The sequence below is a fragment of the Eutrigla gurnardus genome, assembly GCF_963514095.1.
Source record: "Eutrigla gurnardus genome assembly, chromosome: 14".
In the NCBI taxonomy this organism is placed as follows: Eukaryota; Metazoa; Chordata; class Actinopteri; order Perciformes; family Triglidae; genus Eutrigla; species Eutrigla gurnardus.
In genome coordinates, this window is record NC_139937.1 from 4,579,571 (window position 1) to 4,598,413 (window position 18,843).

An 18,843-nucleotide genomic window follows, 5' to 3' on the forward strand; every position below is an offset into this window, starting at 1 on the left:
AAAACAACCTCCTAGAATTAAAAAGCCAAATAAAGGTGAATCCAAGTGCACTGCCTTTTGTCAATTTTTATTTTATTTCTTATAACAATAAAAGAAGAACACATTCAGTTGCATCTAAAATGACACAAGATGGATAATGTGCAAGTGCATGTTCAAAGTAAATACAAACTGCATAGTTAAGAAATCCATATTTCTCTTGAGAGGGCGAGAGAGACCAGACTGTTGTGTAGAGACTAACTGTGTGTGTCCGTGGCTGCAGGTGGGCTATCTGTATGACCGGCTGTTGATAGACTGCCTCATTCTCCAGAACAGGAGGAAAGGTTATCTCAGTGTGTGTGTGAGAGCCATGGAGAATGAGGGAGATGCCGTGTGTATGTGTTCCTTCCACAATGGATGAAAGGTTATCTTTTACACACACCGTTTCTGTAGACTTAACCCCACCCCGTGAGGTCATGGCTCTGATGTCATTTGGCTTAATTTTAGAACGCTGGGCACATTGAGGGAACAATGTGTAAAGTAGTTCTATAGAGGTAAGGCCGCCAGCCAGCTGAGAAAACATCAAAGAACGCGAGGTGTGTGTTTGTGTGGCTGGATGGATGGCTTCAATGTTTTCCCCGGCCTCTGGACCCCTGTCCAGCACTTTGTGGTCTCAGGTGGTAAGAGTACTGCTTTGCTTGATTTACAGCATCCGTCAGGTGTACACGGTCAATACCGCTCACTGTTAAATAAGCACAGAAAATTACTCGAGACGTGTTTGATTAAAAGTGCGTGTTTGTGTGCGTGCGTTCACTTACACTGGCTCTGGGTGCGTAACGGCATGTCCAGGAGCAGCTGAGACTGAGAGCCCTGAAGCGACTGCCCTCGTCGTGCCATAGAGTTACCTGATGGACGGAAAGGAAAAATGTTTGGATGGTTCCACAGGTGTAATCGTTGTACATGACCATGGGATAAGTATGATGTGACAAAGACAGAATAGCTCAGTGTTTAGAGTTAAATGGCTAGTGGTTACGAACACAAAAATTATTGAAAAAAACAAACAACTATACACTTTTTAAGTAGTTTTATTGAGGTTTTATTGTGTTTTCAAAGTGCAAAGTAAAATAAGACTGCAGTGCAGAAGTGTAGTTTTTTTTTTAAATCAACAATTCATGAACAAATCTTGACGTGTAGTTTTGTCATCTACATTTGAGATGAAATAATTAACAGGCAATTAAGAAATGATGATGAACCCAGCAGTGTGACCCAGTCCAGAGTTGTGTCAAATGGCTGCCTACCTAAAAAAGGAAAAAGTGAGAATGAGCGTCGTGAATGTGTGCACGACACCGCGTTTGTGTGCGCGTTCAGCTGATAGCTCTACGCAGTCGTCTGACATTCCACCTGACAGCTCTGAACTTTTCACAGTGCCAGGACTGTCAGAGAGCGAGAAGGGGAGAGCGAGGGAGGTGAGGTGAGAAAGGGGAGGGGAAAACCACGTCAGGGGGCTCCATCTGTCTGTGAGCGGTGACGGCGTGCATGCTTGTATGTTTTGGCGCGGCCAGGGTTTCTGCCCATTCTCCCATCATCACCTGGTGATGTGTGATGAAGGTCAGTCCTGTCTGCAGGGCGAAACCCAACCAGAGGTTCCATGCAGGACACCGGGCTGATACTGTCCTGGTATGTGGATTGAAGCATCACCCAGACATTAACATGGGTTCCTGTTTCCACAGTTTGTCACTTACAGCGTGTTCTACACCGATATGACAACAAGCCTGATTTCCAGCATCTGCTGTTTCCAACGTGGGGGGTTTTCATGTAATTCAAGAGCTACGGTTTCAAACGTGGGTTTGAAAAGTGCTACTGTTGCACAGCTGCCTAAGGCGGCAACTTGCTGCTCATCTGCACACAACACCTAACAAATACAGCCTTTGACATCACTGATGTACAGACGTGCTCATCATTTAAGAAAAGGCTGGAATATTCATCATCTTTGTTCTCATCAACAACCCATGGAAAGATCTGAGGCCACAGAGCTTTAGTTCACATCCCAATGCGTTCCTGCGTCCCTATCCTGTGAACGCGCTCCTCTAGTCATAGAGCAGCCTAACTAAAGAAAAAGGTTTGCTTTAGATTTGCAGTCATATCATTCAAAACATGTTTGTATTCAATCAGCTGATGCCACGTAACAAAGCTCAGGACACTCCTGTAACTGGTTGATCCGGTCAGGTATCACACCCATATGTTTGCCATGTTGATTAGCTGTAACCAGCGAGGCTCTATAGCTCAGTGGTTAGAGCACTGGTCTTGTAAACCAGGGGTCGTGAGTTCAAATCTCACTAGGGCCTGTGTTTTCTTTTTTATGGCCTTTATTGTCGCAAATACATCGTCAAAACAACTTCAAGACCGTGATTCAAGGGGTCTCCTTATGCCCAATTCACACACCGGGATTCCACAAGAGCTAGTTCAACAGCTGTAAGGCTGTGTAATAATTCATTGTGGGTTTTTGTTTTTTTACATGAAAGTTGTCCATAACTCCTTCTCCCATTCATGTCAATTAAAGTCCATGTGACTGGCAAATTCAGGAATGTGTTTCCTGTTTTGATTCCGCTCCCGCTGGCTCGGAAGAAGTCACAGCTCTCAGTTCACAATTGTTCAATTTTGACCTGCAAATGTGCACAGCTAATGGAAACAGTGACGCACTTTGTTAGACTAATGACTTCTCCATTTCCAAACAGCGTGCCATCACCCTGATTAATACACTATAACACCACCAGAGACACAAACTGCAGCGCCGCTCTAAAGGACTGTTTAGTGTATGTCACCGCTCTGCTCCACAGTAAAGTATTTCATATATAGCATTGAATCTGTGACATTGCATCCTTTTTTGGTGCCGAGTGTGTGTGAGGCAAAAAAGCCATGATCTCACCGTAGATACTCTGTAGCACGGAGCTCTTACTCGCTGGCAGTTTGGTGGGCTGAGCTCGGATTTCTATCTTCTTCCTGTTGTGGGCATGGCTTGGACCGCCGGACTCCACCTCCTCGCGGGTCTGTACCGCTCTCCATCTGCACGTGTTGAACCTGGAGACGCACATCCATGCAAGAGGATACACATTCACGGTGTTCAATAAAAAAAATGTCAGACTGTGTTCAAAGGTCTAAAAGCTGGCAAGTCCTCACACTAATACTCACTAAGCATAAACAAAGTAAACAGAGTTTATTCTAGGCAGTTAATAGGCAGCACATACAGAATATAATTGTGGAGCTGAATGGAAACAGAGGACCTCCTGTGGCGGACTGGCAACCTCTAAGAGAAACGGATTGGGAAGAGGGAGCGAAACGCAAAGAGAGGCTGCTGGTAGCTATTAGAGCAGCACGGCTGAACTTTTAGCCTCTTGTTAAACCAGTATGAAAGCTCTAGATTACAGCCCGCCTGTCCCCTGCCTCCTTGTCTCACCCATCTCCCACGCTCTCCCCCCAACTGCTCTAGTGTTGATGGCATCCAGACCAAACATGGCAGGGGGGTTACAGGAGAGATGAGAATGGGTTGGCATGTATGTGGGAGAGGCAACATGTGGGCACCACATGGCACTGCCAATCTCCCACAGCCAGAGAGGCTTCAGCTACCGAACAACCCTCCAGGTACGAACGCAGGCGTACACATGTCAGCTCACCTTCGCCAAGCGCGCTGGATGATGCGTGCAGCCTCGTTCCTCCTCCTGCGCTGCTCTTTGTTGTGTTCCCTGTGCGTGTGTGTTGAGATGGGTGCGTGTGTGGCAGACGTTGTCTTTCTCAAGGGGCTTTTGTGGTCTAAAGATGAGCTGCGCCTTAATGAGGGGGTGTCGGTTTGGACTTTGGCGGCGGCCTTTTCTGAAGTCTGCTCCTTGTGGTTTCTGTACTTCAGGGGAGCGGTGGGGGCATCGGTCTTGCCGGGGGCATTCTGCACCGGCATGCGAGCGTGTTTTAGAGCTACACATTCTCTGATTATAGTGTCAGTTTGGTCCGTCACTGGGACACATGTGGAAGGAACGCATGTGCTTGAGGAAGGTCGCTCCCTGACTTTGGGCATGGGGGGTCTGGGTTTGAGGCTGGGTGGCTGGCTGAAGCTGGCGGGAGTGAGAAGTTCCTTCAGCCTGGTGGTCTTCAGAGCACCGGGCGCAGCATCACCGGTCACATGACACTGGAGGCTCGAAGAATCAGGAACCTGGTGTGGTTCAGCTGCTTTACTTCTCCTGGAGGATCTGCCCTTGTGGGCTGATGTGGTGGTGAGAGAAAATGAAAATATAAAAGAGGTGTTTCTGCATTTTGTGTTTAGTTTGAAAAATGCAATTTTGTATTTCAAGAAATCATTTATCTTGGGAGATATTTTCACATAATTTTCTATCATCTATCACCATACCATAACTATCAACCCACTTTAAATAAATTAGTACCAGATTCATCATAGCAACTACACATTTGTACCTTTGAGTCTCTCCTCTTTGCTCATGGTGCGTTTGGATGATTTCTTTGTTTCCACCACTGAGTCATTCATGGATAAGTCTTCTATAATGTTCGCTAAGGGGAGCTTTTCCTGCTCTGTTCTCACCAAAGGGACCCTCCGTTCCTCTGTAGTGACCACAGAGACTTGCTGCACGGCTCCTCTCCTCCGCTGTTCTTCCTCTCGTTTCCTGAACAAAGAAAAGCAGTTGGATCTCATTGTGGCTTATAGTTTTGTCTGAAATGCACCGCATGAACAGCCAAAGTCCAGGCCGAGGAAATAATGTGTTTATAAAAGGGACTGTGCCCTATGGTGACACTGATTTATTTAGGTTAATGCACATCATTATATATATTATGTGGTCATTCTAAATGGCCACCAAATTGAACATCAAATTCACATGACATATATTTTAGCTGCATTTTTTCAAGTACACAGATGGAATGTAACCAGTTTCACACAGGAGTTAAAAGAATTGCAACTCTTTGGTTAGTTGCCGAACAGTAAAAGTTGGGTTACAGCTTTTATTAATCAGGAAAAAAGAGTAAATTCTAGGAAAACTCAAAACGTAAGCTTAAACTTAAATTTGCCCTCTTAAAACAAACCTGCATCTTAGAAGCATCGTGAGACGGAACAGAGACTGGTGAGCAAATGACAAAAGGAGAAGAGGCCAGACAGGGGGAAGACATATGAGTGTGCAGGGATGACAGGGAGAAAGATAGATATGGAGAGAGTGTGACTGTTCCTATCTGGGCGAGAAGAAGAAGAAGAAGACAGAGACAGATAGCGAAGACAGAAACAGGAGTGAGCGATGAACACGATGCATGTGAATGAAAAAAAGGTATCGTGAGAGAGAGTTATCATCACAAAGCAATAGAAACAAGGACTAAGGCTTCAGTACGTGTGTCGCTAAATATGTCTACGCACACAAATATGGAAGTGTGTGTATGTTATGTGCTCATCTCTCACTTGGCTGCATCCTTGCGCAGCTGCTCGTGCCTCATGAGGAGCTGCTTTCTCTCCCTGAAGGCCTTGCGGACGGTGTAGCCCTTGTAGACCGCCTGGATGGAGGCGGCAGCGATATCCTGGATGGCTGCTATGGACAGAGCGCCGTGCTCCAGCATGAACTGAGTCACCTCGCTGTGCCCCCCCAGCAGAGCGTAGTCCAGAGGAGTGTACCTGCACAACACAAACACCCGTGTGATTCATATATCTAGTCCCCTCCAGGCGTCAGTCTCGCCTGGCCGTGTCCTCACCTCTCCTCCGTGTGCTCCATGTGATTAGGAAAGGCGTTGTAGCCCAGGAGCAGTTTCACAGCGTCCAGGTAGCCGTTGTTACATGACCAGTGGAGAGCAGTCCGCCCCTATAGACCCATAACAAGAGCACCCAGTCACAACTGTAGTCGTGTCCAAAAGCTCAACATAGCTCACACGTATGAGTAGATATTTACCTCCTTGTCCTGGATGTTTGGATCGGCGTTGTTCTCCATGAGAACGGCCATGCAGGTGATGTAGCCGCCGTAAGCAGCACACTGCAGAGGAGTCCGCCCTGCCTGGTCCTGCCCAGGAAAAGTCACAACATTGAACAAAAGTCAGATGCAGGACAATTAAAAGAGGAGCTCAGGATTTATGAGGTTCATCCTGATTTTATACTCACTGCTCGTAAAGTAGTGCAGAGGAAGATTTAATTCCCATTTATTCCTTGATTCATACGGGGCATGTCGCTTCGGCTGTCCGAATGATTTTTGTCATAATTAATGGGGGACAAATCTACAATCCTTGTAAGGATGGACTTGAATGAAACTCCCTATTTACTATGTTAATGTGAGGAATGCATATTGAACCGTGTATGCTCTGAGTGTGTGCATTTCAACCTGTACATTGGGACCAATCCCGTTCTCCATCAGTATCTGGCAGACTTCAGCATTCCCTCCCAGAGCTGCCCAGTGCAGAGCGGTGTGCCCATCCACGTCTACCAGGTCCACACGTGCCGAACCTTCATCCATTACATTCACACTTCAGTTGAGTGACACTTGAATAACCTTCATTTCCTACATATCAATAAAGCTATTCCTCTAGAATAGTCATGTAAGAATCAACAATCAGGACACATTGGTACAGAAAATGAAATCATTGGAATGCTTTCACATATACACCGATTTCACCAACCTTTGATGAGTGTGAGTATCACATCTCTGTGTCCCATCTCACATGCCCGAAACAGGGGGGCGTGTTTCATCACATCCAGAGAGTCAACCATCGCTCCTCTCTCCAACAGCAGCTTCACTGTGCTCACATGGCCTGACAGGGAGGCCGCATGCAGCGCTGTGTGAACACACACACACACACACACACACACACACACACACACACACACACACACACACACACACACACACACACACACACACACACACACACACACACACACACACACACACACACATTAAAAAAAAAAACATCCTGAGAAAAGAGGTCCTGGATCTAACTGGACAGTAAATACCCTCAGGACAACTGCTCCTCCCTGATCTGCCTCTTCTTTGTTCATGCATTCCCTTGACTGCAGCTCCTCTCTGGGCTGTGGCTAAAGCCTGGTCAACGTCAGGTTAAACAAACAGAGAAATTTAATGAGGAGCAATACACTTAGGCTGGTGGCTACCCATCCTCCCCCCTCTCTCCAATCCGCAGACAACACAGACTAGAGTCAAGTGCATGGAAGTGATCTGGGCACCAGTCAGCTTCGCTGCCCTTCACACCGTCTCATTAGGATGACTCAACCGTTGCATGTTATGCATGCATAAACAATGACCGCCTGGCTGAGCAGAAGGGCTATCGCCGTGGAGATTATACGTTCTAACAGCCCCGGGGGTCAGAGAGTGGCAGCAAGTCATGTGTGTCTGCATGTGTGAGCGTTCGTCTGTGTCAGAGGACCGTGCTGCCAGTGGTGGGAGTCTATTCAGCAGACTCGTGCTAATTTTGCTGACAGTATCACTTCCCTCTGTCCCTCATAGTCTGGGGGGGGGGGGGTCCCTTGTGACATCATCACCCTAAGCCTAAAACAAGCAGCAGGCCACATTATGATGAAGAAAAAAACCCAAATGGAACAAGGATAAAAATGTGTGTTTGTGTAGAGTATTGTGACCAGGGTGTTTATGTTGTCATGCACAGGAAGAAAAGGTGGAGAGGTGGAGGAAGGGTGGGGGTCAAAGCAGTTTAGAGGAGCCTCAGTTCCACCTCTTGTTTCTCAGGTGCTCACCCGTGCCTCCATACTTATCAGCCATGTTGATGTCAATGTGAGGGGTGAGGGTCAGCATGGTGCGGATGACATCATCGCTGCCCTTGCCAGCGGCCCACATGAAGGCCGTCCTCCCCTCCAGATCGGATTCATCCTTCACAGACGGGTGGGACAGAAACACACCCACTGTCTCCTATTGACACACACACAAAGACATTTCATTTTTGTGTAATTTAGTTTATTGGACATGCGATGATACTGAACATAAAAGATGAGACAGCTTTATTTCATTATCAACGATATTGTATTGTGGATGAAGCTGCATGCTGCTGACTCAGCGGGTTTCCCAGCTATTTATAATGTACAACTCACAGCATTGTTGCTCTGAGCACCGTAGTGCAGAGGTGTTGCTCCTTGGCTGTCGGAGGGAATAGTGCCTGATGTGTTTCTCTCCAACAGCAGGTGGACAATTCTGGCATGGCCTGAAAAACACACGTTTACTTTGGTGGGACGTGTTGGTGACAAGGACATACAGCAAGGAGATGGCTCAACTATACTCTCCCACAAAAGCACCTTGTTTTCTTGTTTACTTTTAACAGAAAAGCCAAAAACTCCAAATCGAGTCAACATAGCTCAACTGTCAGAATTTACACAATCACCATCCACTGTGTTTTCTTTGTATGGTGGTGTGAAAACAGGTTGTACGGACAATAAACCCAAAGAAACTAAACTGTTGGGCACACTGGTGCATTGAGCTAAATGCTGATGTCAGCATGCAAGCATCCTCACTGACAACACGTATGCTAATGTTAAGCAGGTATACATGTTTACCATCTTAGTTTAACGTGTTGACATTTGCTCATTAGCACTAAGTACAGCTAAGGACAGCTGAGGCTGAGGGGAATGTCACCTGGCTTAAGAAGAAAAGTTAGATGATGATCTAAATCAGCATGATTCATCCTCTAGGGACTATGAATGTCCACAATTTCATATTAATTCACCTGATCCTTTTTGAGATATTTGAGTCTGTGGTGGACAAAATGGTGGCAGACATTTCCGTCCCTGAAAACACGCTGCTAGTGTGGCTAAAATGAAATAAACCTGTATCTTATCCTGCTGGCAAAAAGTGCATTTTAGCTTGAATTCAGTTGACCAAATGTTTCTAATTCCAATTTTGTTTCGGGGGGAAAGTGGTCATGAGTTTGAACGTAGCCTGAAATCCTTCGTGTCAGTGTGTCACGGGCAGGATGTGTGTTCATTCACCAAGCAGAGCTGCCCAGTGCAGCGGCGTTCTGAAGAGGTTATCATAAGCGGTCACATTACAGCCCTCGTAAGACGTCAGCACCTCCACCACTGCCTCGTTACCGTCGGCAACGGCGAAGTGCAGGGGCGTCCGGCCCTCATAGTCCTGCCAGTTCAACAGGGACTCGGTGGGAGCGGCCTCCTTCTCACACAAACACAGAGAAGAAAAAGACATGCAGACTGACTGGTGGGGATGGAGGTTGATGATGACAGGATTACTGCAGTGTGTGTGTGCATGGTAGTGTGTACCAGGATACAGCGGACAGTTTGCGTAGCGCTGGGCTCTTGACTGTGAGCTGCCCAGTGCAGAGGGATTTTGCCCTCACTGTCCGGGATGCCAATGTTGGAGTCATGCTTGATCAAAAGGCGAACGTGTTCTGGTCGGTTATAAAACGCCGACCAGTGGAGAGCAGTTTGCTGCACAGAAAGAGAGAGAAAGAGAGAGAAAGAGTGAGAGATAAAAAGAAGGAGCCAAAGATGAGGAATGGAGTTCAAAACAGAGGGGGCCGTTGTAGCCCCAGGTTTGAGGTTTCCATTTACGTTAAAAAAATTACTCCACTTTGACAGGAAATATGAGGGCAAAGTGCTACACAAAGCTCTTATTGACGATCCAGCAGTGAGCTGAGATCGTAACTCTGATAGTTCCGCCATGATGACTACGGAGCTATTCTGAGATCCACCGAAACCACTGTCATCTGACACAATGATGCATATTGGATTATTATAAAACTAACTACTGATGTCAGACACACATCGGCTCCTACAGACAAATGAGACTGTTTGTATGTTTGTGGTCTTATCAGCAGGACACAGGACAAAGCAAAGGACTGTTAAATCATTAACTGCTGCGTGAGTGTGCCTCTCAGTGTTTAGGTTTTTGACTGCTGCTCATGAATTACTGACTGTGTATAAATTCCTGCTGCTTCTAACTAACTATCTTAAGCCAGTCAGTTATCTGTTTGCGTGCTATTGGTCAGACGCCCAGACTGACTGGTTTCTGACTGAGGACACAGTAGAAACAACTTGTGTGTATCTGTAGTACCTTGTTCTTATCTTGTGTGTCAACCTCTCCAGGTCCGATGTGTTTGAGCAGCAGGGCGAGGGCTTTTGGGGACGGGTGTCGGGTGGCCAGGTGGAGGGGTGTCATCTCCTCTAAATCTTTCTGCAGCCAGTTAGCACGTCTGGACAGCAGCAGCTTAAGGAAGCGCACATTCCCCTGCAACACACAAGCAAAATCTGCTCAGAATTCACTAATTCTCCTCCATAGCAGTCCTGAAGGAGAGCAGCGACACACACATCTCCCAGGCGTTTGTGTCGGGTTCAATCCGCAGGTCATCCATCTTCCCCCCTCCTGCCTCTCTGTTCAGCGTCTGTGATGAGCTGTTAAACAGTAAACAGCAGCGCTCTGCCTGTCGTCCCCTCCAAATCATCATCATCATCATCCTCCTCAGGTTTGGTCTCTCACCACCGGGCCGCCGGGTGATGTATCCCGCAACAGCTGTCGCTGGACGGCAGGGGGTGTGTGTGTGTGTCCACGTAGGCATGACTGTGTACACGTGTGAGTGTGTTTTGTATATTTGCCAACCTGTGACCACAATGCCACAGTCTGACAGATCTATCTTGTGTGTGAGCATGCATCTAGACTCTGAGTGTGTGTGTGTTTGCGTGTGTGTGTGTGTGTTCCCATCCTCCCTATTCTCAGTCCAATTAGATCGGTAATCCCTGGTCTCTCTCTCTGTCTCAGCCATTTATTGATCAGATGTCAAAGAGACAGGGCTTCCCATCACTAGTATCCCCCAACACACACACACACACACACACACACACACACACACACACACACACACACACACACACACACACACACACACACACACACACACACACACACACACACACACACACACACAGCTAAGGGGCAGACCCCAATAACCTATTACCTCCCCTCTATCTTCAATGATATGCGGCTCCTGTATCAGCACACTCACATAAAAGAGGGCACAAATAAATAAATGAGTTGTAAAGAGATATCATTAGTAACACATCCCACTGTTTCCCAGCTCCATCCCTCAAGAGACCACCCTGTCTCATTATTATTATCTCTTCTGGCTGGTCCTCGGTCTGGGCTGAAGTGAAATCACCATGGATCAGCAAAATACTATGAAAGAGGACTTTGTCCAAACAGAATAACGTTCTTTTCATAAGAAAACGTGTAATTGTGCACAAGTTAAACTCATACAGTGTTTGTGTGGCAGGATTATAAATCAGTTATCACCTCAATAAATTCTAAAGCCATAACTGCGGCCACTAGGGGGCACTGGCTTCCCACTGGAGCTTATGGGCTGTCACACTTTCTCTCTAATGTTCATATTTATTCCATCTTTATAAATCTATCCACTTATCAATTTTACTTTGTGAAGTAACTTTGTCAAAGTTATGCCATGAAATGGGCTGACACACACACACACACACACACACACACACACGCACACGTTTGTGTGTATGTCTGGATGTTCAGACCTTCTGTGCGGCGAGGTGCAGAGCGGTGCGCTGGCTGTGGTCCGTCTTGTTGACTGAGGCTCCGGCCTTCAACAGAATCTCTGCACAATCCAGGCGGTCGGCCAGCACGCAATACATCAAAGGGGTCCGGCCAAACTGGTCCTCACGGTCCCGCAGCGACGGCTCTGCTACACACACACACACACACACACACACAAAGCACAATTTAAGAGGTTCAGAGGAGCACGGTTTGAACACAATATGTGTTGAATTTAAAAAAGACAATGATGTTGCTTGTGACTGAATATGTTTAAATCTATTTTTAACAAACATGCAGTCTTTTACTGCATGCGTTTAATAGGAATTCCACTTTTCTCAATTTATTTGGAACAGCTGGAAGCCATAAGGAAATGATAGTTGCAGAACCCCAAATCTCCTACGAGCTGCTGCAGCTGTCTCTGCACCGACTTTGTACAGACGGATGTAAAGAGACGTAGAACGCAACACATTCCCACTCATTAATGTACGATGGAGTCTGTGTGTTTGGGGGGTCTCGGTGCCTCTGCGTGCTCTACAGATGTTGATGGAGTGAATATACCTGTCAAACATTAAGCGGCAGATTGCCTACCTGTGATGAGTTTGAGGAGGGCGCTCCGATCTCCATTGACAGCTGCAGCATGAACCTGCGAGCCCAGAGATGCAGGTCCTGGGCTCGACGTGGCTGAGGCCTGCAACACAAACATATAGAAGGTCACAACTCACACAGTGACATTAAGAGGAGTCTAGACTGTTTCCTTACCATTCATTTAGCCATAAACACACCCCACAGCAACAAAGTTGTTCATGCATACTAGCACAATAAACCATGTTTAAAAGGCTACTGCTAAAGGGAAATTTAAAAATCATTCCCAGTCCTCACAAAAATAAGTTTCATAGATAGACAGAGATAGAGGAACAAACTCATCCAACATCGCCGTCAACCACACGATAATACCGATACTTTCTTACAATGGGGAGTGTGTGCATGAGCACGCTTGTGCGTGTGTGTGTGTGTGTGTGTATATATATGTGTGTGCTCCTGCTGAGGGGGCTAAATCTCTTCCTGGCCCCACTTAACCGGAGCCCAGTGAAAGCTGGGTAATCTGCAGACAGGAAGCAGCTGGGGAGGGGGGAGACCCTGTGTGAGCCTATAAGAGGGGGGTCTCTCTTCATGTCTTATTCATGTCTCATTAATACTGCAGCATGCCTCGCTGTGTGTATGCGTATGTGTGTGTGTGTGTGTGAGTGCGTGTGTGTGTGTGTGGGTTTAGAGATGTGGGACAAGCCCTGCGGGGGACAACACAGAAATCAATTATCGCCCCTAAACACATAAACGCTGGAGGCATAAACTCATGCCACAATCTGAGATTTCTCCAAGACATTTTCATTATCGGTCACACAAATAGATCTGATTCACAACTATCTGTCTTATTATACACAACTCATAGGAAACATTGGTGAAGAACAGGGAGGCGGATTACTTCGGTCACAGTGTTGAACACTTTTAAACTCTTGGGAGGGAATACTCTGATGCTCTGGTGTCCTCCATCCTTTCTTCTCATCCAGCCCAGCCCCCAGCCCCCCACCCTCGCCGTCACCTCATAAAGTGCGCTCCTGTAGACACTGCGTGCAGCGTGGCAATTACCCATCATGCTCACTAGTTTCTCACGCTCTGTCAAGAAGTGGCGGAGACTTAATACAGGTTAGTTGATACATTTACGGCAAAGTAGGTCTATGCATGCGCGTAAAGGAGGATGATAGGTGCGGCACATAAAGGTGTGTGAACGTCAGTGTGTGTGTGTGTGTGTGTGTGTGTGAGTGTGTGAGTGTTTGTGCCACGTCATGGGAAGTTATTTTCCGTGAGAGAGAGTATTTACAGGGGCTTTGCTAAAATCAACCACAAACATCTCTAATTTACAATGATTACTCAGTCAGTGATGCGCGTGCACACACACACTCGCACACACACACAGTCTGCAGATACTAATATCTAACACATGCAGAAATCAGAGAGATGACATGGCCTCAGACAGAGTAAAACTATGATTCTGATGTTAGCACCTCCTTACACGGACGATATTCACTGTTCATCTTTTCAATCTTGACAACTTATTCCAATTTTTCACTTTACTTTTGTTGACGTATTTTGATCTTTTTTTTTCTGCAATTCTGAAGTCAATATGAAAGCCCCCCAGGTGCTCCAATGAAAAAATATGAATTGATTTATGAATAATCTTAGATGCAGAAAAAAATATCATAATTTGGCCGAACACTGACATGAGGGACACAAGTCAATATTTTAATCTATGTGAGGGACATTCATATCGCCAAGAGCAGGCAATTAGAGTTTCATGAGGACCTGAGTGTTTTGGAAACACCTACAGTGCATCCAAATTTGGCCAGAAAGGCTTTTGCGATGCACTGTCTGAAATCAAACAAAGGAGAGTGCAAAAACAACACCAGTTCCTGTTGAGAGGTTTGGAGTGGTCTCATTTAGCCATTCATACGCGTTCCTCAGGGAGCACTTCACTTGTTAATATGAGACAATAACTCAGAATAAACTATTGATCACGAGCCGAGGTCCAGACCAGGTGATTGTGCATCTGTATAAGTATTGACTCATGCTGATGCTGACATTATTTAGTCTTTATTCATATTCGGCCTCATATAACCACGGTGAGTTTAACAAAGAATCCAGAAACTCCCACGAAACCTTTCAGCAACACGACAGGAGTGCTGGAATACACACTGCTACCTCCTTGCGAACACACACACACACACACACACACACACACATACACACACACACACACACACACACACACACACACACACACACACACACACACACACACACACACACACACGCACTGCTCGCGAGACAGACGGGCAAAGAAACCAGAGTCAAAGTGTGTGTGTGTGTGTGTGTGTGTGTGTGTGCCTGTGTGAACAGTGTGTTTTTCTATTTGTTTCTCTAGCTGTCTGTCACTGTGAAGGTGTCTGCTTTTGATAGAGGACAGAGCTAAGGCATGCTGGGTAAGCAGTGGGGAACAGAGCCTGAGCCTGTGGCCTTTATTTCAATTCTAGAAAAGTGCAAGTCCGCACACACACACACACACACACACACACACACACACACACACACACACACACACACACACACACACACACACACACACACACACACACTTTTTGTATCCACATATCTTTAGTTTACACAGTTATAAAGGAGTGTGTTTAGGTTCTAAGCCAACATGGGGCTATTACGGGGTGCCTATAACAACTACACACCTCTGTGTGTGATTTTGTGTGTGTGTGTGTGTGTGTGTGTGTCCATTTCTCAGATAGGAGATAAAAGCTGCAGGGATCGGTCCCTGGGTTTTGACTGACAGGTAAAGAGGTGGGAGGAAGGATAATATCAGCCCACAGGGATGCCCAATCTGTATAGCACTATTTCTAAGGGACTTCCTGGTTCCCCCAAGGACCAATGAGTTGGCTCCCTCAGCTGGGGGCCGGGCCCTGGGGCACAGCAGGGCCAATCAGCAGGGGGCGAGAAGGCTGAGTGACACATAGGTCTGCTAATTTACATCATTACCACAATGCATTCTGACAAATGAGCCCCCAGGGTGTGAGCCAATCACCTGGGAGAGTAATGCAATTAGGCGGGACCACAGCTGTCAATCTCACAGCCACGGGGGTCAGATAGTGACGCCCATGGCTAAAACACTGCTGCCTGCCGTTCACACTCACACACACCGTCCATACATGCTCACATATATACACATAAAGAGAGGGGACACACAAATGTCGCTATGAGGTGTAGGATAAGTGTGTGTGCAGAGTATGGGACACATTTCCAGGCGGGTTCTCTATCTCTCTCCTGAGGGTGGAGGGTAGGAGGGAGTCAGAAGGGGAGGTGGTGTGTGTGTGTGTGTGTGTGTGTGTGACTGCTTAAGGGACCCAGAGATTGACTTGTGTCCTCTGAGGATGTAAACCTGAGCGCAAGTGTGTGCATATCCACATACGTCTGGGTGTGTGTTTACACTGCCCATGTGTTTTGTGCCACTGGGGCACCGTGTTGTTTGTGCTCTGAGTCAGAGCTCTGTGTGAGAGCTATGACAACAAAAGGGGGAAGAGGGCGGAACCGTAGGGGAGCTAAAACTGCTGCAGAATAGCCCCGCATTTGACTGGCATGTAAACGAGCGCTGCTGGTAATGAGGCTTATCTTAGTCTCATTAGGTGTAGTGATATCATACTGGAGCACTCCACTGAGTCGATAGGGTTCGGCCCAGCATGCCGTTAATGTTTGTGGTGTGTGTGGATGTGTGTGTGTGTGGGCTGGTCGATGCTGCTGTGACTGGCAGACTGTCAGGTGGTGCTGGAGATTAATCAGAGGCACTAATAACAGCCAGGCTTTGTCTCAAAACACCTTTGCTTACTCCTTCGTGGCCCAAAAAAAGGAGGAAGAAAGCTAGATTTCATAAAGAAACACTGGACAAACAAGCGCACAACTTCTGCAACAGTGAGCCAAAACAGTCCCTGTCACCTCATGTCTGTGGTCCAGGCACTGGTTGAGACACTAAGAGTAAGAGGAGCTGTGTGTTTTGCGTCATTATATCACTAATGAGACGCCCTCAGGAGGGACGAGGGTGAGAGACGGCAAGGTGGACAGAAAAAGACGGACGAAGAAAAAGAGCGAGAAGAGGAGGGGAGAGAATGAGCAGAGGGAAGGGAGACAGAGACCAGCTTGGGGACTTTTTCCTCTTCTCCCCTCCATATCCTTTTTTTCCAACACCTCTGAGTCTAATTGGACTAAAACTGTGATCTAATTAAATGTCCAATTAAAGCGCAGAGAGCAATGTGCCCACCGGCGAATCAGAGTACAGGGACATAATCAGCTGGAAAAACAAACAGAAAAATCAATGGGTGCAATGCAAAATGGAAAAAGATGGAGAAAACAGAAAAAAGGGAGGAGTAGGTGAAATAAGGGGAGGATGGACAGATAAAACCAGCAGTGCAGGGAGAGCGGTATGGGTGTGTGCTGCAGTGTGATCGGATCGTCTTTAGACAATTTCACCTCAACAAAACAAAAAAAAACACATGAAGGACCAACATAACTGTTCATATGTAGCTTTATTGGCCTTGCAGCCAAGTACAAGACAAAACACAGAGTGGTGACCATGTCAAAGTTTCAAATATTCTTATGACGTGTGAGAACAGGGCTGTTTTGACTGCAGCACTAAAAGAGGACATTATTACCATGTGCCTCAATTTGTCAATCTGGGATATATTACATTCTTTAAGCCATAAAAATGATTAAACAAGCAGCAGTTTTTGATTAAGGCTTCTCAAATGTAACGATTAGCTTGTTTTTCTTTTTGTCCATATCACTGTGAATCGAACGCCTTTGTGTTTTTTGCCTGTTAAATGATGCAATCAATTTGAAGACCTCCCATTTGGCTCGGGTGAGTTGTAAAACTGTCATTATTTTATCGTTGTTATAGGCTAAACAATCCCTGGATCAAAAATATTGACAGGCTAAGTTTGTTGCAGCCCAACTTCATACGTCGGAGTTAGAAATTAGACAGCTTGTGGCTTCACATAGCTCACTTCTACCCAATCAGGATGGAAACCTGTGTATAATTAACATAATTAGCCAAATCCCAGACCGATATCCATCTAGTATACGTTTAATGAATAGTTTTGATACTCTTTTAGTTTTAGTGCATAGTTCAGTAAATTATCAGCTCAAGTTTGACTGTAGTAGTTCCTTTACACCATGTCTTTTTTGCACATAATATATGAGTAAACAGGAGTAAAGTATAGCCTATAGTTGCAACGTGTAGGGCTGGGCAATACATGTACATTCTTCATCGTCTGTCATTTTAATTGCATTGTGTTTCCATTTTATTTTTATAGTAAAAAAAAGGTAAAAGTTGATTTAGGAAAGGAAGAGGAAAGAATAAAAGTGATTCCTGAAAGACTTAAAGTTTAGATACTTTGCACCAGGAATACTGGTCCAGTTGGAATTCTTATTTAGCAACAAGCACAACTCAATTTTTCATATTTTGAAAAATATTTTCACTGGGAGATTATTTTCCTGGATATTGTGGCTCTTATTTTGTATTTACTCCCTAGCGTAACGATTTAACTAAGACAGAGAGAGAGAGAGAGAGAGAGAGAGATGTGTGTTCCTCTGAATCCATCTGTGAGTTGCTCACACACTGTGAACCCCCTATTGACAGCTTTAGCACATAAAATATTAATGCTGGGATTCAATTCAACATTCTAGCTTAATCTCCTTAATAATTAGGCTGTTCAAGCACACACAATTAGGTCTGATACACCGAGTCTCAATGGCCTTGACTCTAGAGGGAGAAATATAACAGATATGCTCGATGACTCCACAAAACAAAACCCTTGTGGGACATATGATCCTAAATTAAATATGGGTATAGCTGCCCTATTTGCATTGGATTCTTACCATAACTGCATGGAGGGGGACACTTCAGCAGATGTTGCTCAGTTCAGTTCATCCTTTGTGTGGTTGCACGTCCAGGTCCCCTACCTGCCCTGATCCTGGCTCCTGCAGGGGCAGAGAAGAGGATCACTCATACTGAGACCAGCCCACCTGTTCCCACAAATACCTGCCAGCATAACACCGCTACTGTACTGATTACAGACAGTACAGAGAGAGGGTGGCACCAGATTGACATGGTGTTTGTGTATTGGGTTGTAAAGTCTTTGTTTTAAGCAGCTGCTACACGATCACACACACACACACACACACACACACACACACACACACCTTTGCTGGATCTAGGGGAATTACATGCAGAGTTTTGCATCGGTTTTCTGACTAGGTTGTGTGTTTCTGATTCCGTTTTTGCTCAGTAACTTGAACGCATTGCTAAATGGTCGAACGCAGTATTACGAAAAGTGAAGCATAATGATGCAACTCCCCCCTGCTCAAGAGAAATCCGTTATTCATAAGCGCAATGGAGATACAGAATAACTGTGTCAGTAGGTGGACTGAGTGTAACGTTATTGCTGTCGCGTTTTAATAACGTGTCCTTTCCACTCCGCCGGTGTTATATTTACCGTTTGATTCCCTTTCCTCTCAGATGAAAATCTAAGGAAAGTTTTCCTCAAAGTGTTCCCGTTGAATCGCCACCGTCCGGGTGACAAAACACTACAACTCCCGTTAGCGTTGCAAAGCAATGGACCGCCATGGTTGGAGTTTTCGCCGTCATCTAGGTCGAACGACTGGCGATATCGAAAACTGCATCGCCCACAAAGCCGTGCGAATACCCGGA

The 18,843-nt window shown here is 46.0% G+C and overlaps 1 protein-coding gene across 3 annotated transcripts; it reads right to left on the reverse strand.

Annotated features, from left to right (window-relative positions):
• Positions 1-51: 51 nt before the first annotated feature.
• invs (inversin) lies at positions 52-18,720 on the reverse strand. Of its 3 annotated transcripts, none has more exons than XM_084027627.1 (19): positions 18,629-18,720; positions 18,012-18,113; positions 12,117-12,216; positions 11,510-11,673; positions 10,032-10,205; positions 9,239-9,406; positions 8,951-9,131; positions 8,060-8,169; positions 7,709-7,880; positions 6,622-6,777; positions 6,327-6,448; positions 5,904-6,011; positions 5,710-5,816; positions 5,423-5,632; positions 4,438-4,643; positions 3,648-4,227; positions 2,903-3,054; positions 795-881; positions 52-718 (listed from the first exon to the last, which is right to left on the reverse strand). In XM_084027627.1, the coding sequence occupies exons 2-19, from the start codon at positions 18,012-18,014 to the stop codon at positions 603-605; spliced, it is 2,916 nt and encodes a 971-aa protein (XP_083883753.1). In that variant the 5' UTR covers positions 18,015-18,113; positions 18,629-18,720; the 3' UTR covers positions 52-602. The 3 variants fall into 3 exon arrangements, with proteins under 3 accessions (XP_083883753.1, XP_083883752.1, XP_083883754.1); XM_084027626.1 differs by having other exon boundaries at positions 11,510-11,676; XM_084027628.1 differs by lacking the exons at positions 11,510-11,673; positions 12,117-12,216; positions 18,012-18,113; positions 18,629-18,720 and adding an exon at positions 10,286-10,691.
• Positions 18,721-18,843: the final 123 nt, after the last annotated feature.

Coding starts and splice junctions, on each gene's coding strand:
- invs (XM_084027626.1), bottom strand. Junction 8,170..8,950: donor GCACTGGGCAGCTCTGCTTG/GTGAATGAACAC, acceptor TGTGTTTTTCAG/GCCATGCCAGAATTGTCCAC. Junction 5,633..5,709: donor ATGGAGCACACGGAGGAGAG/GTGAGGACACGG, acceptor TGTGTTGTGCAG/GTACACTCCTCTGGACTACG.